Source organism: Emydura macquarii, unplaced genomic scaffold (assembly GCF_026122565.2).
Source record: "Emydura macquarii macquarii isolate MOO-44397 ecotype Brisbane River unplaced genomic scaffold, CSIRO-AGI_Emac_v2 contig_1551, whole genome shotgun sequence".
NCBI classification, from domain to species: domain Eukaryota; kingdom Metazoa; phylum Chordata; order Testudines; family Chelidae; genus Emydura; species Emydura macquarii.
The window spans coordinates 23,357,731-23,380,769 of NW_027131688.1; the positions used below are offsets into that span (position 1 = coordinate 23,357,731).

The following is a 23,039-nucleotide window of genomic DNA, read 5'->3' on the forward strand; positions in this document are numbered from 1 at the left end:
GTCACTGTGCTGGTAAATTAATCAATTAGTTCTGAATTTTCATAACATTAGACAAGTGCTATTATTGCATATATATATTTTAAACATTAATGTGTTCAAGGCAACACCTTACCTGGGTAATCGGAAAAAAGTCTCCTGAAAGAGTGCCTTGTAGAACAAAGTTTCTAGTAGTGCCTATCAATACAACATCACCTTTCCCTTCTGCTACTGTTCTTATTGGACCAAACTGCTCTGGAATCTGTGATCATAATAGATAAATGAATTGGTAAGTCAGTACAAAATGGTTTCTTAAGTCTTAGTTTTTTTTAAAGTAGTTATTTCAAGATGTATTGCCTGACAAATGGATTTTTTTAACTAATCACATGGCTTTGGGTTTTGTCAAATACAAGGCTATATAATGTAATATAAAAGAATGTAGGACACGCTGTGGAAAGATCCTCAGCTGATGCAACTGTTATAGATCCATTGATTTCAATAGAGCTATGACAATTAACATAACACTACACAAAAAGACATCTACACTAATGGGATATAAAATCTGCACAGCTAAACCCAAGTAAGTCAGCAAATGAAAAGGTTACGTTTTGCAGTTGCAGTTGCAGTTAATTCAGCCACTTTTTATAAACCGCACTAATTAATACTGGATTAACTTTTTTTGTATACAAAATCCTTTTCTTTTTTAAGGAAATTAAAAATCATTGAGTTGTTCTTGGAAGTACTGACATGTTAAGCATAAGTACAGCACTACTGCTTCTGTAATTTCTGATTCCTGGAAGACAATCCGGTGTGGACAGCTCAGCTGTGTGGGAAATCTGAATAGAATAAGTGATTTAATAGTAAGCCATTATAAAAATTATTATTTGGGGGTTGAGAATAGGTGAGCAGGAAGTCTGACTATTTTCAGTGGCCAGGGCTCTTACTTGTTTTAAAAAACTGACATGCTACTCAAGTTGCCAAAGCATGTGCAATGCCTCTACAGTTTGCCCACCAGAACACACAGTTTTCCTCTGATCATGCTCTTTACACAATGTCTAAATGGTCACATAACTCTATCAAACAATTATGTTTTTCAGATATAACAGATGTACTCACTGGGGATATTCCCATGTAAAGTTTAAATTTTCAAATTCCTACATAATGGCTGTAGGAGTTTCAGTAAATAATTTTAAAATTCACCGCTGGACTAAGACCATGAATGGAAAGTGATAAAAACGATCCTCATCACCATCATCATTTTGGAAAATAAATAGTGTGAAAGTAGTTTAATATTTACAAATGCCAAGCACTGTAATAACCTGCAATTAAAAATGCCTATCACTATTAATAATTTGACAAAAAAGAGCAGAATTAATATAAGCAAAATTTCGTTAGGAGCTTTCCTACCAACTATTGAAGGTCTTAAATTAAAAAGATTATTTAACAAATCAGTTAATGTATAATTTTAGTGTTAAAATCATATTATATTTATTGATTTGACTGGGATTGCCACAGAATTAAGAATCCTAAACAATAGTACTGATTTAGGGGGCACAGTTCATAAGACAGTTCTTTTAAATTTTCCACTTAAAGTAATAAGTAAACATTAAAGATCAGTAATATCACCTCAGTTTTGTGAAGTTTTTGATAATTCCCATTCCAAGATATTAATTTTCTGTCTTTTCCACCTCCTGATACCAGTGTACCATCTCGCAGCATACAAAGTGCAAAAATACCACCCTCATGGGCTCCTTGAAGTGCATAGCTTATTCTATTTGTACCTAGACATATGGAGAAAAGATGTTGTTACTGAAATATGTATTTCACTGGATCATTTTGACTTTATTTTTCACTTCACCTTCAAGTCTGGAATTATAGCCAATAGTGATATGTGTCATAGCTCAAACAGTAAATCTCCCAAGTGACATACACCCAAATACATTGACTTACAGGTTTTACTTGCAATTGAGAATCACAGTGATAGCGAACGACACAAAGAAAACATTAACAATTCTATTATTTAAACATGCATTTTCCAACCAAGCATGCCTAATTTTTTTTAAGCAATCCCCAATTCTTAAAAAAGTGAGGGGAGACTGATATTGATTGTTTGCTTTTTAATCTTGTTTATTTTAACTGCAGATTACCTGATTTTGTTTGGATCACAACACTCTACTCCTTTACCTGTTTTTAGGGGTGTGTGTGGGGGGAGGGGGAAGGGGGACAAAAGCCTTCCACTCAGGATACTACAAAGAGGTGGAAGCACTACTTGCCCGAACACAGGCTGCTGCTTCAAACCACAGCAGAACTCTAAGAAAATCTGCAGCACTGAAATGAGGAAGGAAAGAAGAACACCTGTGCCTGTCCCCAGAAGAACTGAGCAGGTGAGATGGTCTTTGCAAGGGACAATATCTCCCCCTACCACTACCACTTCCTCCCATCATGCAAAAAGATTTTAAAATTGTCTGTGTGGGGAGAAAGAGTGCTACCAGCCAGGGGAGAAACTAGTGGGCCAACTAGCATGAGCTCAAACTGACCTCCTGAGCTCTGAGCTCCCCATGCAAAGCCACTAGCTGCTGTCAGCTCACCTGTTTACTCCTCCTCCCTTGCCAGCAGCACAAAAGGATAGCTGGGAGGAAGGGAGAGGAAACGGCTGCAGTTCTTACCCTAGACCCATTAACTCCATTTGGAGTGGATGGGTGTCAAATCTGTTGCTTTGAGGCATGACTGGTGGGGATCTGAGGAAAGAGGAGAGAGAGAAAGGAGCTGAGCTACAATACCATTGCCTCTGCCTTCCCCAACAGCAGTCCAAAGTGCCTGTGAAGAGCAGAAGTAGGAGCTGACCAACAGCTCTCAGGTAAGTAAGTCTCTACAAGACCAGATCAGTGGGGTTTGAATATTACTTTGCCTGAAGATTTCATCAGCACTTCCTCCCCTGCCCTACAGAGTGGATTTTTAGTCTCTTGGAAGCTGAAACAGAGGTGCCTGTGACCCATATCCCATCTCCCCTTGCTGGCAGACCCTTTTCGGGGGTTTGTCTTCTAACCCCATTGCCCCCACAGTAGATATCTGCAGGGCGTTGTTGGTGTTTGTATTCAGGCAAGTGCTGCCTGAAGACACAGGGTTTTCTTTCTAGAAATCTCAAAAACGAAGAATTAGTGAGGGACCATTAAGCTATCTACAATTGTTTTCTTAAAAACCTGAGCCACTCTCATTTCATTAGAGAATGAAATCGATGGAGCCAGCCATATTAAGTGTTTTTTTCAATAAAACTGAAGATTTGGATTAATAAATAGAGTAGCCATATAAAGGCCATCATGTCACTGTGTTCAGTTGTTCTAACTCTTCTACTATAACAGCACTGGAACCCATTCAGACCTACTGTTACCGTGACATCTCAAATAATCGATCAAGGGTTTTTTGTTAATTTTTAAAGGACCTGTTCTCTTATCAATACACAGGCATAACTTCAGTAGTACATGTGATCACCATAAGGAAACTAGAACTACAGTGTTCATACTGTAGCTTATAGTTATTTTGATTAAAGAAAATAACTTTTTTCTGCCACTTCTCCTGTTTGTCAGTAATATCCATAACACTCTGCATAGCAGTTTGTTTTATTTTCATCTTGGGCTCTGGCATTTAGCACTTGAATACAGAGAGCACATTACATTTTAGTTTGGTGCTATGACTGCTAAACATATAGCTGCTAAAACCTGGGAACAGAAAATCAAATTCTATTTGCAGACTTTGGCAGAGGCCCACAGAGAAGTCAAGTTTATCCTTGTTAAAAATATAATAATTTTTGCCTAATCATTCACAGCAACACCTTCAAACTTTTTACTTACCTATACAGTAAACTATTGTTTTTTGAGATGTGTTGTGCACATATACATTGCACTGTAGGTGTATGTGCACCCAATGCACTCGAGTCAAAGACTTTTGCCAGCAGTAACGCTAGGGCGCATGTGCCCCTGCTCAGTCAAAGGCATAAAAGGGGTGTGACTGCTGCCTCCCTCTACAACTTAGAGAAAGTCTTCAGGATATTTCAGTTTGTGCAGATTATCTTGCACAAGTTCTGCCTGTACTCCTAAAGAAGTAGCCACTCTCCTCATGAGGTCATGAAAGACCTTAAAGTCTTCAAGTGGAGATGAAGTTGACTCCAGTGTGATAGTTTCATCTGGACAAAAGGAAGAAATGCGAGGAGGAATAACCTGGGGTTCCTTCTTGTTCCTCTTTGTCTGTGGACTCCGTCAAGGGGTGACTTTGTGGTTCCATGGACTTTCAGAAGTGGCTACAGGAGCTGGAGAAGGTGACTCCTCCTGGATTGTGTAGCTGATGGAGGTCCAGAGGGCATTAGAGCAGTCTACAAAGACCCAGTTTTTGTAGTGCCCATGGTCAAGGGCACCATACTGGGGCATCTCTATAAGTGTAGTGATCTTGATCCCTGGATTGTATATCTGTATAGTAAGATCTGCATGGAGATCTGAAAGACCTCAGAAATAAAGATCTATCAGGGTTGGAGTCCCACAAGGAGGAAGTATGACTCTCCTCAGTGAAGGGATGAGTCAGTTCTGTGCCCAGACATCCAACACCCCTTGGAGATACATGGCGTTGACCCTAAAATACTGACATTGAAGAAATATCTGACGGTACCAGAGGAGGCAGACAAGGTGAACAGAATGTTGAAAGGTGAATCGATTGTCAACAATGCTGATGTGTACTGCATTGAAGATGCAGAAGCTGTAGTGGCAGGTGGTGTCAGAAGAGCTGATGGAACTGAGGGAGGAGCAGACAGAGCTGAAGCAACTGCAGTCAGAATTGGATGACGCAGCAGAGATGAGTACAGCACAGGGTGGCACAGTAGGTCATTTGCTGCATTGGCAGCACCAACAATAGAAGTAAGCTTGCAGCTGCGGGAGCTGGTACAAGATCCAATGGTGCCAGGGTTGAAGATCTCTCTAGTAATAGAGATGGAACCAGTCTCAACAACCAGAATCAACAATGGCACTGGTGAGTGTTGGTGCTCATGTCCAGACCTTGGCACAACAGAACTTTAGCGCCTTTTTGTGAGTTTAGGAGTGTGGCTGATTCTCCTCAGAAAGCTTTGAATGTTTCAAGGAAGCCGCAGGACAAGGAGAAGATCTTAGCTTTGAAGCTGTGGCAGCCAGAGGGGCACTCCTTGTGGAGGACCTCTCCACTTACTTGTGGTCAGGGTCAGGCTCTGAAGAGGGATGCAGAACCTTTTAGAGGAGATGAACCTTCAGGCAGAAATCCCTGTTTCTTCATCCTCATGGAGAACAGGGGACAGATAGGGCATCGGTCCTTCCCATGTCTCACTTAAATAAATAGGCAGCTTTTATGCTTATCAGTGACAGGGATAACAGTCTTGTACATGGTACATTGTTTAAATCTGGGGGATTTCTGCATGGCAAAAATCCCTAAAATCACTGTCATCTAATTGCCTACTTAACTATAACTATACTAAATGAGGACAACGAGAGTTCTGTGGCACTTTAAAGACTAACAAATTTAATATTTGTAGACATAAGCTTTTGAGAGACTTCGAAAGCTTATGTCTACAAATATTAAATTTGTTAGTCTTTAAAGTGCCACAGAACTCTCGTTGTCTTTGCTGTATATAGACTAACACGGCTACCCCTCTGGAACTATACTAAATGAATTACAGCTATATACAAAGCGAGAAATTCTCTTTCTAAGCTGGCTAACTGAGGCTCAAGAGCAATGAAGAGCTCCAACTCTTGCCATAAAAAGGAACCGAGAAGGAGGCAGTGGTCATGCCCCTTTTATGCCCTTGGCTCTAAGCACAAGACAGGCAGGATCACATATGCTGCCTAGTGGTACTGCTGTCAAAATTATCTGACTCAAATGAACTGGGCACGCATATACACGCATACATGGAATGTATATGTGCAGAATCACTCAGAGGAAAATAAACAGTTGTCCTATTTTAATCAAGTATACAATTCAATGTTTATAATCTTTGTCTTGTCTTACCTTTTCCCCAAAATAAGATGTTTCCACTTGAGTCTCCTGTAATGGTATCACCGTTTTCAGAAAAGGTCACACACAGGACAAACTTTGGCTTCTCTTGTTTCTGTAGGATAGAAAATCAGTACATTTACAGAAACACATAGTCCATTCCTTTTAGATATGTATATATTTAATTCAGTTTAGACTTACAGTACTAATATTAATACTGTAATTTTTTTTTGCATATGAAGAAAAAATCAGGAGCTACTATAGGCTTGCAGAAATTAAATTTTGCAAACTCTGTCAGAAAAGCTTGAGATTTCTTTGAAGAACAATGTGGCAGTTCTGTGAAATTTAGGTGCTCTGGGCATATTTGCTCTAGAGCAGTGCTTCTCAAACTTATTTGATTTTGCCCCCCTTCTTTGTGTCTGGAGTAGTTTACGCCCTTTCCACCGCCACACAATTACATATACCGAGAAAGAAAAACCAACATGCAACTCTCACTAAATATGAAAAGCAACAAGGCATTGATTGAAACAGAGCCCACGATCCATTGTAATAGGAGCAAAAGCAAAATGCCCTGGTGATCGATGCTTGCAATTAAATGTGCATACCGCGTCGTAGCAAACGGATTAAAGTACAGATGCAATGACTTTGTATAATGCTATGCAAGCTTAACAGAAATCCGTCCAAATGCACAGCGCCATCTCGAGTCCAATGCACAGCGCTGGCTGAGAACCTGATCTGTCTGGAGGGATCAGTGTGGCTAGTTATTCATGGCGGTGAGTAAAATGTGTGCTGTAAGTTTTTTTTCCTAAAGCTTCTCATGCCCTGCTCAGAATACACTCTGTGCCCTCCCAGGGGGGTTGCTCCCCAGTTTGAGAACCTCTGCTCTAAAGGTAAAAAACACATCTGTAATATGGCCTCAGCTTAACTCAGGCTATCCTTAAAAATGCATTTAAAAATAACACACAGAAAATGTCAAAGCACAGACTTAAGAGTGCAGATTTTAAAATGTTTATAACTTTATAATTACTTGAGTAATTTTCTTCAATTTGGCTTGCCTTAAGGAGACAGATTTTAAAAGTAGAAGCCAACTGGAACACATATAGCCCACATGCTTTATACTGCAGCATTTGATTATTTTTTAGCCCAAAGAAAGGGAGAGAAGCAGCGGGGAGGAGATAATGGATTTTTTGTTGTTGTTGAATATGTTATAGTCTGTGCATAGGTGCAGAGAAACTCAGCTAGAGGGCGCAGAAACATCCAAAAGTAGGGCATGGCAGTTCCTAAGCATGCTCAGTAGCCGTTTGTGAAGCTGTATAAGAAGTTTTCATTTAGGGCAAGCCAGTCTTGCAGGTCCGACACATACTCATCGTTTGAGAGCTTAGTCAATCTGAGCTGGGAGGTGTGTAGGAAGGTTATAGATAGAGAAGCTAGAGAAGACAGCCCTATGGCTGACTGGTTGTGGACTCGGTAGGACGACGAGAAATGTCTGTCTGCTCTGAGGGCTGAGTAACATTTTGGATATAGGCTACAGATTTCTATTTCATCAGCAACTGAGTACACCAGGTGGCTGTTAACTCAAGGACTGGCATGCTGCTAGCTGTAAGGATCCCCAGATTTTTGTTTGCTGACAAGGCGTTGAAGCGTTCAGAAAAGAACAAAAGTGCTGTCATTCTGCTCAAGCTCTGCAGAATCCAGGTGACACACGCTATATATTATGGCCACTACACAGAGACTGAAAGGTTATCCCTGAAAGAATATCAGGGATTTTGTATGTAGTAAAGTATGGAAGTATAAACATCATGTTAAAACCTTTCATTTAAATATATGTAACAGCAACAAAGTAAGAAAGTCTGTATAAGGATTTACTACTTAATAGCTTTTGTTTAACAAGTTATTGGTAAGTATTCCAAATGCTATTTACAATGTTTGTGTGTGTACAATATTTGTTAACTAAGGAACTGTATGGTACTCTCTCTTTGAAGCAGACTGAGAAATCATATTAACAGCTACTTTCATGGTTTTACATCAAACAGCCTTGAGATTTAACACCGTGTAATGTTTTTTGAAAAGTCCTGAAAAGACAGAACTCTGGCCTGTGCTTCAGCAAAGAGTTAAGCTGAGGTTCAGAAAAAACAGAAGTGTATTATAGTTAAACATAATGCTACCTTTGCAATCCATCTCTGTTACACACATATTATGCATGCTGACATTTGTGTGCAGTTGCTTTGATTGCATATGCAAGTAAGATCATTTAAACAAGCAATGGTTAATTAGGCACCATAGTAGCCATCTGTATACACTGCAGAAACACTTTATTTGTGCATGCAACTGCACTAATTATGAATGCAAACAGAACTGCAAAAATGAAAGTGACGTTTAGACCTGCTTTTTTAAAAACCAGACCTTGAAGTAAAAATGATATTTACAAAATAGGCTAAGAGTGGAATTTCTAGCTGTCTATTTTTGAAATACGTATGTGCAGAATTTTAGATCTGAGAAGAACATATGGGAAAGAAAATTCACAAAGATTTGAAAGTCAATCAAGTTGTATTTCTGCAATTATCCTTGGGAAAAAAATCCTACCTTTGGGCTAAGGCCAAACAAGGAAACTTTCAACCCAAAAGGAATTTGAGAAAATTAAAAGAAAGTGAAAACAAAAATGTAGGGTCTAGAATGGAAACCAGATTTCGACCTTCACTGTAGTGATAACCATCTAGGACAGTGGAATACTGTGGGTCTCCTGTGCCCAGGACCAATGCTTGCATTTGTGACCCCCAATTCTCGCTGGGGGGGCCCTGTGCTGTTGGGGGGGAGGGTGTGGCTCCGGTTCCCACACTCCTGAAGGGGGACACGGCCCAGGAGGAGTGCGCTGCTGATGGGGGAGAGACACACAGCTGGGAGGGGCGACATGGCTGGTGGGGGCATGCTGCTTGACAGGGAGAATGGATAGGGAGCACACTGCTTAAAGGGAGGCATACACAGCTAGGAGGGGTGTGTTACTTGGGGAGGGACAGATGGCAGGTGGAGGTGCTGTGGGGGCGGGGAACAGATGGCCGGGAGGGAATGGCTGGGGGGGGGGGCACGCTGCTTGAGGGGAGACCCACACAGCTGGGGGAATAGTGCTGATTGTGGGAGTGTGGCCAAGGAGCAGACAGCAAGGGCATGACATTGCTGGGGGCTGGGGACTAACCCGGTCTTGTGTCAGCCCGAGCCTAGACTCACTCCCGGCACTGGCAGCCTGGGCCCCCATCCCCCCATGGGTCTGGCCCATGGTCCCCCGCCCCAAGCAGCACGGTAACTGCCCCCCTCCCAGCCTGGCCTAGCCCCGCCCCACCCCACCCCTCTCCAATGTTGCGCTGAAGGGCCCGGCATGTCGTCCACCCCCCCCCCCCCCCCCCGGCCGATGCCTGGGAGCCATGGCTCCTCCCACCCGCAACCCCTCATCAGTACACCACTGATCTAGGACTGCTACATGCTATGCTAATGTACTGTAATAATATATTACAAATGCTGTACAAAATACAAGAGGATAAAATAGCAAGTTTAACTACCATGTTGTTTTGATTCATTCCAGCCTTAAATAAACTTTACTGCTGTATGCGCATAGCATTGCTGTAAAAGAAAAGTTGGGGTGTATGGTGGAGTACTAGGGAGGGGTAGTACCACTGGCGGAGAAACACATTGTGCTTCTTGCAGAGCAGTTTATCTGTTTTGGTTCCCACCACCCAACTCTCACCTGTAGCTCCAAGTAGATGTTTGCATGTGACAGCAGCCACACCCCGGTAAACCACTTCAATAAGTGGGCTAAACCAGGTGAGGAAATCCAATGGGTCTTTTAGCCTCAGTGAGTTAGGGAAATTATCTTTCTCTAGCATGTGAAGACTGTTAGGGTGGACTGGGCTGAGGAAATCAATTTGTGATTCAAGAGCCATGACAGCGGTTCAGCAGCTTGCTGTGGGATGCGGAGAGCATGACAAGGCACTAAAGATGTCCTGGTCACCCACTGAAGCTAAGGAAGTCCCTAGCTATAAAGATTCTTTGGCTTTCGCAGCCGAGAGAGTGGGACTGCCCCTATGCAATGGCCTTTCTCACTTAAAAATTTTCCTGCACAGTTTTTCTTGCAAATCTTATCCTATTAACATCATCTTATCAAATTTCATTATAATTAACGTTATATCATTAATCTAAGTTCTGCGGCGATGGGGGCACATAGACAGGTGAAGATGACCCCTGGCGGTCGTAGCCACAATCCACATAGGCAGCATTGGGACTAGTGGCCATTCATCTCCATCCCTGGTGCAGCGGAGAAGTTCGGCCGCATCCTAGGCAACTGAGCAGCCCTTTTTAGGATAGCACTGCTCACCCTTTTTAAGGGAGGGACTACAAAAGGTGGCCCAAACCTTGCCTGCCCCATGGGCAACTATAGATGAGAATTGCAATAATGTCATCATCGTTCGTGATGGACTACCAGCAACAACAAAAAAGAAAAGTTAAGAGCATACATTGCTTTACCTCAAATAATCCTTGCTTTTTAATAAGGGAGTTCCCTTCTAATGTCCAAAAGTAAAGATGTGATTTTCCACAAGTAACTATTATATTTGTGTCTGTAGGATGAAAATCTGCAGCAAATACTGCCTCATTAGAGCACTTGAAAAGAAAGAGAGAGAGAAACAAAATTTAAAATACAGATAAAACAAAATGATTAATTTGCAAGTGTTTTCTTGTTAAACAAATTGATCAACTTATAGTAAACAATTATGTACTATATTTAGACTGAAAGTTTTTTGGCTGACTTTTTTACTTTAAGTGACAACAGACTGACATAACAAGCACTTCGGGTAAAACGTCTTGAAGGAAAGAGCTGAAGTGAAAACATTTTTTTTGTTAGTATTAGAAGTTGAAGCATGTCTTCAAAATTATGTCAGATATTCTTGAGGGGAACCCCTCAAATTAAAATTCGTTTGCAGATTTCTTTTTTGTATGCCCTTTTATAAATTCCTACAGTTGATTTTTAAAATTTCCTAACAAACTCTAACATGATTATGACAGCAAAGCAAAAAACAAGACTTTCTTCCCCTCCCTTTCCTCTCCTCCGTCCCTAAAAGCCCCCCACATTATTTTCAACCATGAGAATATTACAGTTAGGTATACTTTATATTCTTTATCCTATAAAATGAAAGCACTAATAAGAATTAAAAGATACATAAAGACATTTGATGACAAAAATTCAGATCTACATACAAGCACACAGTAGTACACAAAATATCTTATTGCAACACCTTGACATCTGCCAGCCTCTCTTCCTTCTGCCAGTCCCATACAGAAAGCACATGGTCATTTGAATCATCCACCGAACAAAGATTACTTCCTCCATTCTGAAGCAAAACATTTTAAAAATCATTATTAAATTATTCAGTAATGCTTAGGTACAAATCTAAAAGTCATTAAACACGACAGCCTAACTGAAAGTGAAAAGTTTTATTTTACTTCCAATTAAAATATTTAGTTCCAAATCCTACAGATTTACTCAAACAAAACTCACTGCAGTTAATTGTGGAATTTTGCTTGAGTTGTACAAGATTTCGCCCTCAATTTTTTCAAGAATGCTGTGTATATGAAACTTTAAATTATTTAACTATACGTTCAGCAGACATTTATATATGCATATATTTACTTACAGACTTAGAAAAAGCAATGCAGGTGACAGCTCGGTCAAAAAAGCCCATCCCAATGACATGCAGTGTATTCAAAGTAACAGAATCCCAAACACGTACATGGGGTGGTAATTGCTGTAAAAAATTATAACAGAAGCAACAAGTGAAAAAATACTGGAAAAGAGTATCAGCGATTTTTAAAATTTGAAAACACATGAAAACCCATTTTAGCAGCATTTAATATGTCATTATTACTGGGAACACCAGTATAGTTCTCCTGCTGTATAATGACAGATGGGCTAGCACATGACCCAGTAATACCCATACATACGTCTAGTCACTGGGATTAATCTGGCAGGGCAAAGAGCATCCTCAAATCCCAGGTGCCCAGTACTAAGTGGGAGGTGTTAAGCACCTTGCAAGATCAGATCTACCAATTAGCTCATTTCATGTCCTCCTCCAAGGTCAAAGAGTCTTAACAGCAGCGAACATTATAATGTTTCTATCTGGTATCAAATGAGTAATGCACAATAAACAAAAATAAGAAAATCAGTTATGTATGTAAACGACTGGCTAATTACTTTCAACAACAGCAGAAAGTTGGCCATAGAAAGGACTTTATCATCAGTCTCCTTTTTTATAACATTGGTCATAACCATCTTTGTTTATCCTAAAATTAATTCAATATATGAAAAATAAAATTATCTACATGTCAAATTTATATATTTAAAGTTCTCTCCTAACAACCACTAACAGTATTTCAAATGATAATAGAGCAGCACATTGCTCAAATATGATGGAGACTTAAATGCTTCTTAAATCCACTAGAGGGCAGTAGGTATATGTTGATTAAAAGTATCTCAAAGCAGCTAGGAAGAATTGCACAGAATTTATTCTATCCATACAATAAACTAATAAATTAAGGCCAAATTCTAAAATGTATATGTGTGTATGTAAAACTTTGAAGTCAACTGATGTTTTAATGCTGTATCAGGCCCATTTATTACTCCTGATCTCTTATTGATCATAAGTAATAAAATTATCTCTTAAAGAAAACTCAGCTGCTTTCAAATAAATGTGGACTTTTTAAAAGCAAGACAAACACAGATATCAAACTTTTGGATCTCACTGAAAATAATACAAAATGTAAAGTAGCCTTCCTTTCTCAAGTAATTGTGTTTAGGAAATCATAGGAACGGAGTTCCAGAGACTGAAATCTTGGTTAATATTCCCAAACAACAAAAAGCCTTGTTAAAATCCAGTGAGCAATCTGCAATGCAACCCTTGCAACATACAACTCCTTCTCCACATTACCATAAAGTTCTGTGGTTCATAAGAAAAAAATCCTCTCTTCTCCTTTACACCCTCCCGCACTTCTCTTCCATTCCAACTCCCCCATATCCTTACTCTCAAACAGGTCCCTGCTCACCACCCCATGGTCCCATCTCTCCTCTGTATCTCACCTCCAAACCTCCTCATCGTTACTGTAAGCAATGGAAGTGGAGAGTTAGAGACAGATAGACAGACAGCTTCAGGAAATGGAACTAGTTGATAGAACTTGACAGTTCCATTGGCTACCATGGCCAATTAGGTTCTATCAAATAAGAGTATAATGCTTTTCATTTTTAATTTTTAAAATTCAACAGTGATTTAACTACTTCACAAAAATAGCATACCATTCAATTCAACTATATGTCTAGAATAAACACATTCTTGTGAAACATGAGTGTTTCTGTAAACAAAAGGTTTGCTCACTTTTCCATCCTTAGAGGTACCTGCAACCTGACCTGTTGCTATGGTGATCCTGTCAGGATGGACAGCTAGGCTGGAAAAGAAAAAGTTGTCAAATCTCATATTGAAAGCACTGATGAAATATTGTCACATCCAAATGCCAAATTCCATGCAAACTAAAGTAAGAATCTACAGAGTTAGTTTTATTACTTCAACTACATAAATGCTTAATGGGACTCTAACAACTAAAAATGTAACCATAAAATAGAGACAAAACTATGTTCATAACCTTTTATTTCCTAACCTCTTCTGTCACCACAACTCAGACACTAGAACCAGTTGGTAATTCATTTGTGCCCTTCCAGTATCTTAACATACAGTACAGTAGTACCGTACTACTTGGTTCTTTTTATCAAGTTTAGTCTTCCTCTTGCTCTGGAAAAAGACTATGGTTATAGGGTACAAATTTTAGGTCAGTGAATCTAAGTCTCAGAAATAAGAAATGACACCTTTTGACCCCTAGAATCAGCTGCCAGATAAACAAAAGGTACTCAGCAAGTACCACTGTACCCAAGAGAAGAGAAAATGTAATGTTTGAGAGCAAGCCATACTGCAGATATGTTAATTCTTCTTTCACTGCAGCTGCTTCTCACTTAGTTCTGGAGGCAGAGTGGCAAGCAAAATGAACTTTGATAGCTAGGCGAAAAGGAATTCTCTCTACTTTCAATGCAGAATATTATCCACTTTCTAAAATCCTGAATGCTTTGAAAATTTCAAAAGAGTAGGAGCGTTTGGAGAAGAGAGATGAGATGCAACAGTTAATCAAAACCCAACTTAAAATCTCACTGTAAAACAACTAGGCTATGTGATTAGTTCATTTTATGGAGCATGTTCCTGTCACTATAGTTAAGGTTGCAACCAGATTCCATTAATCACTTCCGTACTATTTTTAGCTTCTTATCCAGGCAAACAGGTGTTTCATAATGCTTAACCTAGATAAAGATGTAGATAAAGGAAGCTAGAAACACTTTTCGGTATGACTGGATAAACAAAAGTCATGATCAAATTATCTTAACAACAAAAAGAAGGGGAATATAGACAAATAGACAGCAGAACCTGAAGGTTAAGTTGGTCTAACACCAAAGTCAAATTACTAGGTTTTCCACCTTCTCTAAGTATGTAAAGAGATACCAGTTATGGGAACCAAACATAGGGAACTGAATCTGCACTTTATAACCACTCTGTGCCAGCACTTTGTTCAGACCTAGAACAAAAGGCACATAAATACTATGGATACTATGATAGATGGACTAGAAGTAGATCTTCTGGAAGGAAATGCAATAGCAGATGAGCCAAGGAGACAGGCAGTCTCCTAAGTAACAAACACCCAACCCATGAAGATTTAGAGGATAACTTACTAAAATTCTCTTTTCAGAAAGGAAAGAATGTTCATTAATTTTTTTAAAAGGCAACATTACAGATTCCCAGAGCCCCATTCTATAAAAAATGAATGTCTTGGAGACTTACCACTTCACATCATCATTGTGACCAGTGTAATGTCTCTGAAGTTGTTCTTCAACATTGTATAACACAACTACTGATGCAATGAAATACACAGTTTCACCCGTTGGAAGTAGGTATAGGTTACTGCGACAGTCCCGACCCCTATACCCATAGCTAGTATGCTTGTTAAGATGAAATGGCACCACACACATGGAAAACAACATATTGTAGCCCCTTCTGTAAAGTGAAAATATACCACGTTCTTACAGGTCCCTGAAAACTTGCAGGGCCAGCAATATACTTTCATGGTGATTCCTGCAGAGTTTTGCAAATGCTATCTTTACTATCCCTCGACATTTTTGGAAACTATAGGTTAAAACACTACCAGCTTTGTTTCAAGTGTGCTTATTTACATTGATTGGTTATATGAAAGAATCATTTGGGCTGGAAGAGAACTCTAGTAGGTCATCCAGTGTATCTCTCTGCATCATGTTAGGATTGATTGCCTTATCCTTTGTTCAGGGTGATTGATTCGTTATCCTTGTCATTTACAGTTTTATATCCATCTGGATGGTAAAGGGTTGCATCATACATTTCAATTAACTGGTACAGTATTTAAAAGACAATGGGCCAGATCCTGATGCCAGTCACATCAATGCTAAACCAAATTAAGTCCAATGAAATAACTGGCGTTTAAAGGTTTAAACCAGTGTAAATGAGATCACAGTTTGGCCAGATTAATTTCTCTTACTCAAGTACATAACAAACAGGAGTCAAGGGTCATGGCCATCCTGCTAATATGGAGAGTGTGGTCTACCTAGGTCCTGGCTAAATGAGAGGACATTCCCAGTTGGTCCAGCATGGAAGAAAGGAGGTTGTTTTATGGAAAAGGTTGAAACCACTATTGTACAATATTAATAAGACACAATGCTTTATTTTTATCCCAGGTCTTTTAATATATGCAATTAGACTGCAGTCTTTTTGAGGCAGAGATCATACTTATAAAGTGCAGTACAAATCTACTGTGGTTTAGAAGTGATTTTTAATAATAAAAATAATATAGAAATGAGTACATATTTTGTTCTCTATTCATTATGGGCACAGATGATTTGACCTTGCTGTTCAACCAGGTGTTGATATGACCCAGGAAATAAGGCCAAAATTTTCAAACCTGGGTACCTAAAATTAGGCACCTAAATAAAAGTTTCCTGTTTTTTTCAAAGGTGCTGAACTTTTGCAGCTCCCATTGATTTCAACAGGACTAGCGGTTGTTCAGCACTTCTGAAAATACAGCCACTTGTATTTGGGCATCTAAATATGTATTCTGGAACCCAATTTTAGGCTACCAGTTTTGAAAGTTTCAACCAGAACTCCACTAAGTTTTTTGAGATACCGTAACTGTACAGCAATAAAGAAGCATACATGAATGAAAACAGTAAGTGTCTTTCTTAAGGATAACTTATTGGCAATTAAGGAGTAAACTAAAAGTTTGCTATTTTTAATATTTGATCCTTGGATTACAGGACACCATTTTGGCTTGATCTTCCTATTTGTCAAGTCTGATCCTGTTCCCACTGAAGTCAATATCAAGCACATGGAGGTTAGAAGTATGAGGGTTTGAAAGTCAAGAAGTTAAGTAATATTATGGCATGTAACTTTATTTATATGGAAGAAATCCTTGAGCAAGTAACTATTATATATAAAATATTTATCTAGTTGGAAAAAAAATACCCTCTCCTCCCCCGATCTTCCACTTTCTTCTGAGCAGCATTGCAGTCAATTTTTCCATACCCTCCATGTTGCTGTTACCTACATCCACCCAACTCCTCCACATCAGCCTTCCTCTCCAATTTCAAGTCTTGGCTTTCTCTTCTCCTCTTCTCACAATCTCCCATCTTCTTCCTTTGTGACTTCAACGTCCATGTTGATGACCCATCCAACCCCTTAGCTGCATGTTACCTAGCCCTCACCTCTTAATTTGATGAGCATCATGGCTCAAATCTCTCACTAAAATGGGCACTGCTCTCTCTCTGATCTCTCTGTTGCTGAGTTCCTCCCTTTCTGACCATCACCTGGTCTCTTTCAGCATCACCCATTATCCCCCTCTCCCATGCCTGGTCACTTGGCTTTTACAGAACTTCCAGTCCATCAGCGTGGATGACTTCTCCTCTGCTCTCAGTCCTCTTTTCCCTTTCTTTCATTTATATGGTTGTTAATTCTCTCCATGCTTCACTCTCTTGACTCTTCCCCCACCCTCCCATCACAAGGTCCAATATGATTCATCTTCAATACCTGCTTCCTCTGCTCCTGTTCTTGCACTACAGAGTACCTCTGGCAGAAATCCCAGGAACTAGCTGACATCCTCCCCTACAAATTTGTTTTCTCCTCTTTCAGTTCTGCCATTTTCCTAGCTAAACAACCCTACTTCGCTAGCTTAATTTAATCCCAGATCCTCAGTCTCAGCTGCCTTTTTGTTACCTTAGATTCACTCCTCAAATCCTCCTCCCGCTTCTACCTCTCCCTCCACAAATCTCATTAATTTCTTCCAAGAGAAAACTGAACAAAATACAAAGTGATCTTTCCCCTTCCCCTCCTACAACTCTCTTCCTTCACAAATGCAGATGTTTCCTCATCCGCTCTCCTTCTCTAACCCATCTACTTGCCTCAGTGACCCCATCCAATCAGCTGAGCTTCCTCATGCCCATTCTTATCCTTTCCCATCTCTTCTCCTTAACTTCTCACTCTCCCCTGGCTCACAATACACACATGGCTTTAGCCTCACCAATCTTAAAAAAAACCAAAACACCCTTGCTTCTTCAACTACTGCCCTTTCTCCCATTTATCTCTAAGATGAGAAGAGCTGTTCTCAGTCACTGTCTGGGGTTCCTTCCCTCCAGTTCTATCCTAGACCCCCTCCTGTCTGGCTTCCATCCCTTGCATTGCACTGAATCAGCTCTTGCCAAAGTCTCTAATGACCTTTTCCTAGCCTAAGGTCAGAACCAGTGCTCCATCCTCATGTTACTTGTCCTGTCAGTTGCCTTTGACACAGTCAACCATACTCTTCTTCGTGAAATTTTGTCCTCCCCTTGGCTTCTGTGACTCTGTCCTTTCCTGGTTTTCCTCCTACTTCTTTAATCCCTCCTTCATCATGTCCACTAGAGGATTCACCTCATTCTCCCTCCAGGGGTCCATAGGACTCTGTTTTTGATTCCCTTCTCTTCTCACTTTACACCTTATCTCTGGATAATGTCACCTGCAAGTCGCAAACACAAATTCAACTCCCATCTCTACACTGACAGCTCACAGATCTACCTCTCTACTCCAGACCTGTTTCCTTCTGTCCAAACCAAAACCTTGGCCTGGCTCTCTGATATCACCTTATCTGTGCTTAGCTGTCAGATCAAGTTCACGCAGGCTAAAACAGGCTCTTAGTCTCCTCTAAACCCTCCTACTTCCACCACCATTGTGCCAGTCATTCAGGCCCATAATCTGGGTGTCATCTTTGATGCAAGCTATGTTTAAGGCTTGCCAATTCTTTCTGCATAATATCTCTACGATGCAGCTTTTCCTAACCATCCACAAACCTATCATTCTCATCTAGGTTTCATCATCTTGTATCTAGATTACTGCAACGTCCTTCTCTCTGGCCGTGAAAAATGCAATCTTGCCATGATCATATCCAGTCAGAATGCTGATTCAAGGATCTCCTACCCCCTTGCTTGATCATGTCAACCCCTCTCTTCACATCCTTCCACTGGCTCCCATTTCTGTATTGCATTGAACATATGTCAGCAGGGTCAGAATGAGCTCTCTTCTGACATCTAGTGACGCACTGGAGGAAAAGACCTCAGGAGCAGACTGTTTGCTAACATACACCTACTCTGCCTAGGGTATCAACAGACAGACATTGCCAAAGGCAATTTTGGCTGTTTTGGGTTAAAATTCACTTTAGTATTGAATACAAGGGAAATGAATTGCTGTTATCCTTATAGTAAAGGCTGGAAGGGCTGTATTTAGTCTGCCCTAATTGAGGGAGTCACCCTAATGTTAACCTCACTCATTAAGTGTAGGGTTGTGATTCCAAATCCAAGAGTCAGAGGGGTTAGGGACAGATGTTCCTACCTGGTAGTGTGGACCTGTTTAAAGAGTCCCAGAAACCATTTGACCCTCCCTCCTCAAGTGTTTGAAAAGACAGAACTGACTTGACTGATTTGAAAGTCCTGTTTTTTTCTCAGTGATTACTGGAGCTGCGCTCACTACTAAGCTGATCTAAGGGGGCAGAAATTTAGACCTGGTAGAGAGACAGTGTTGAGGTGAAAAGACAATGCAGAAGGGGCAGGAGAAGAGAGGTTCCCCACTATCCAGCGAAATAACAAAAGAGCTGAAATCACGGAGAAAGGAGCTAAGTGGTGGAGCCTCAGAACAGAGCATTGCAGGTATAGGCAGGAGTGATGGTGGCAGCTGTGAGCAGCAGTGACAAGCAGAGACACTGACAGAGACAAACAACAGCAGAGACATTGATGGGCAGAGGTGGAGGAATCACTCAACTATCCTCTACCCTCAAGGGTGGGAGGTGAACCCACCCAAACATATCCCAGACTCTGGGATGTTGCTGACCTTGGACAATAAATTGAGTGGAGTGCAGCAGAGAAAAAAGGGGAGTGGCATGATAAAAAGACATTCATCCCTTGGACTTTCCAAGGTGGGAAACAGAGAAAAAGGACACTGCCCAAGATACATGGGGCAAGAGTTTTACTCATTGGCCATGTACTTTCAAGTCATTGTTGCAGTGTTATCCCAAATTAATGCTGTGTTTTCTTCATTTTATTTTGTTATATATAGATTCAGTGCTTGTGGGGAAATACTGTCTCTTAGAGATGTCCAGAGGTGGTGTTTAATTTTCCCAGATTACTGGGTGATTCCTCAAGCTGGTTCTGTTTTGTATTGTTAAGAGGAACCCCTAGGTATCGAACCCAGCCCTTGTTGCTGCCTGCACCACCTGGAAGAAGGGTAAAACATATACTAGTTGTCATCATTTTACCTTGAAGGCCTATCTCTACCCTATCTGTTGAGATTTCGATTCCCACCTCCAATCAGAGAATGCCTGTCACAACAGGGACATGGGTGGTCAAACCTAGTGGTCACAGCAGGAGTCAGGCTGAGTAAGGTACCAGAAGGCCAGAGTTTGGCCAGAGGCAAACCAAGAGTCAGGCATCAGGAGACAGGCAGAGCTGGAAGCTGGAGTCTGGGCTCTTACATGCAGGATCTGAAGCAGCGACAGGCAGGGAGACTGTGTTGTTGCTCAGACAGCTCCCCATCCTGGCTTCCTGGCTTATGTGCAGGGGCCAGCCAGTCAGTGAGCGGTGAGAAGCTGTCACTCAGGTCTTGCTGGGCAGTACTTCCTGCTAAGCACAGCCTTACAGGGTCCTCCCACAGGAGCGCAGTCTAAGCCTCCTGTGGCGATGTCGAGGTGTCAACAGACCAGAACCCCATGGTCCCAGCCCTGCAGGTTTTTACAATGCCAGCCTCCATCATCCATTTGTGAAATTTTAAACAAACACCTTTGTGCTTTCTCCTGTGCTGCCTCTCCTGGGTGGGAGGACCACCCCATAAACATCTGCATAGCTACCTCACTATCCTCCTCAAAACCTTCCTTTACCAAGATGCTTACAAAAACCTTGACAATGGTTAGGCCTCTGATGTGCTGAGACCACTGCCTATCATGCTGACCAACATTATCATACTGTTTGCTTGCTCTCCCCGTCTGCCTGTCTATATCCCTCTGGTTTTTTTGTCTTATACTTAGCTGACCATCCATGCAGTGTGGTGGCCCCCGGTGCAATGAGATAACCCCTGTATGCACACGGGATGGCAACTGACTCTTAACTGACAAAAAAGAAATACATGATCAATGGACAGAACATTTCAGCTCACTTTTTAATCACCCTTCTAAAATTTCCAAGAACGCAATTAATGTTCTTCCACAACATTCATTAAAAGGAGAACTTGCACTAGCCCCCGCCTTATCAGCAATCAAGCGGATGTCACAAAGCAAAGCACTCAGACTGGATGGCTTTCTAGCAGATATCTATAAGAAGGGTGGCTACCAGACTGAAAGGCTCCTAACGTGGCTCTTCTGCTTTATCTGGGAGCAGGAGTAGGTGCCACAGGATTTTAAGGATGCCAGAATTGTCCACCTCTATAAACATTAGGGTGATATGGCAAACTGATAATAACCATGGCATTTCCCTACTCTCTGTTGCTGGGAAAACTCTTGCATGGGTCATACTGAAGACTTAACACCTATCTTGTGGAAATCACCTTTCCCAAATCTCAATGTGGATTTTGGTCTGGATGGGGCACTACAGACATGATCTTCATAGTCCGTCACCTTGAGGAAGAGTGCCGGGAGCAAAACTGTGGTCCTATATAAGTTCACCAACTTAGCTAAAGCTTTAGACTCTAAATCATGAGGGACTCTGGAAATTTTTGTTCATCTCTGGATGCCCTGTAAAGTTTATTACTGTCATTAGGTCCTTCCATGATGGGATGATGGCCAGAGTAGTGGAAAATGGTGAGATAATGGAGCTTTCCAGTCATCAGTGGCACCAAACAAGGTTGCCTATTGGCTCTCTAACTCTTTCCCATCCTTTTTCGGCTATGCTTATGGATGCATTGTGTGACATTCACAGAAGAGTATTTATCCAGTTCTGCACTGATGGGAAGCTGTGCAATCTGCAATGACTCTGTGCTCACACAGAAGTGGTGGATTTACTCATTAAGGAGATTTCATTTGTTGATGACTGTGCATTAGTTGCTCCCTTGATTGATGACATTCAATTTATACCAGATCACTTCGCTAGTGCAGTCAATCACTTTGGTTTCAAAATCAGCTGAAAGAAAACTGAAGTCTGCGCCTAGCGATGCATATGCCTACCACTCATTAAGATCAACAACACTCCTCTCAAATCTGTGAAGAAGTTTTGTTACCTAGAGAATGCCACAACTGATGATGAGATTACCCATCGCATAGCCAAGATCAGTTCTGCACTTGGAATGCTCTCACACCAATATGGAACAATAGGGACCATCAAAATAAGCACTAAGCTAAATGTCTATTGGAGAGTCGTGCTTACAAAGTTTCTATATGGTTGTGAGACTTGGACAACATGTCACTGCCACATTAGGAAACTTGATCAGTTCCATATGTGCTGTCTTCAGTCTGTTTGCAGGATCAAATGGTAGGACAAGATTCCCAATACTGAAATCCTTAATCATTTTTGGATATCTGGCATTCAAAGCATGCTCATAAAAGTTCAGCTGAACTGGTCGGAGCATCTCATTTGTATGGCCAAATTGAGTCTACCAAAGGCCATACTTTATGGTCATCTAAAGCAATGCACTTGTTTTCCTGGAGGCCACTACAAACAATATACAGACACACTGAAATAAACTTGAAAGCATGGGAAGCAACTGGGAAGCAACACCCTATAACTGAGCAAGAAGGCTGCAGATTTGTCATGTTGCCATTAACTGCTTTGAAGCAAGGCACGTTAACACCTTATGTAAAAAATGTGAAAGCAAAGATATAAGAGCCTGCAGTGGTCATGGACAATCTTGCCTGCCCCCCATGGAACTGTGCTTGCACTTCTCTCATTGGTCTGACTTCACATATGTATTCACTTATAGTGTTTGCTGAATCCTTGTATATTGACACTGACGTGAGACACCATTATCATTATACTTAGGTGGTAATCAATTAGGGGCATGGACCATTGTCTTGCATCTTGCACAATGGCATCCTGGTCCACGACTAGGGTTCCTAAGTGTTATGTTAATACAAGTAATAATAAAAAATAGGGACATCTTTGTGGCCCTACCCTGCAAACACTTACACATGAGTCTAACTTTTAAGCCTGCAAGCAGTCCCACTGACTACGTCCAAAGAAAGAAAAGGAAAATTCTACATGGTATTCTTTGGAAATATTTTTCCTCCTCTACCTTTCAACCTTTCAATGATAGTTAACATGTTTTAAACATAACCTTCAGGCAACATTTAAGTGAAACCTTCCTTGAGCTGCTTGACTATTATGCATAAAATCTGGAGCAGCAGTCTCAAGACATTAGCACCTAATTAAAAGTGAATGTGGCCTAATATTTCATTAAAGCAAC

At 40.8% G+C, this 23,039-nt stretch overlaps 1 protein-coding gene across 3 annotated transcripts in view; it reads right to left on the bottom strand.

Moving 5' to 3' along the window:
- Positions 1–23,039, bottom strand: part of EML1 (EMAP like 1) — a 103,158-nt gene that overhangs the window by 12,973 nt on the left and 67,146 nt on the right. For all 3 annotated transcript variants that reach the window (XM_067555064.1, XM_067555063.1, XM_067555065.1), the window contains 8 exons: positions 14,892–15,041; positions 13,389–13,458; positions 11,658–11,768; positions 11,259–11,354; positions 10,492–10,626; positions 5,995–6,094; positions 1,603–1,757; positions 113–238 (listed from right to left, as the gene is read on the bottom strand). In XM_067555064.1, the coding sequence (XP_067411165.1) occupies positions 113–238; positions 1,603–1,757; positions 5,995–6,094; positions 10,492–10,626; positions 11,259–11,354; positions 11,658–11,768; positions 13,389–13,458; positions 14,892–15,041 (943 nt within the window). The remainder of the gene's footprint in view (positions 1–112; positions 239–1,602; positions 1,758–5,994; positions 6,095–10,491; positions 10,627–11,258; positions 11,355–11,657; positions 11,769–13,388; positions 13,459–14,891; positions 15,042–23,039) is intronic.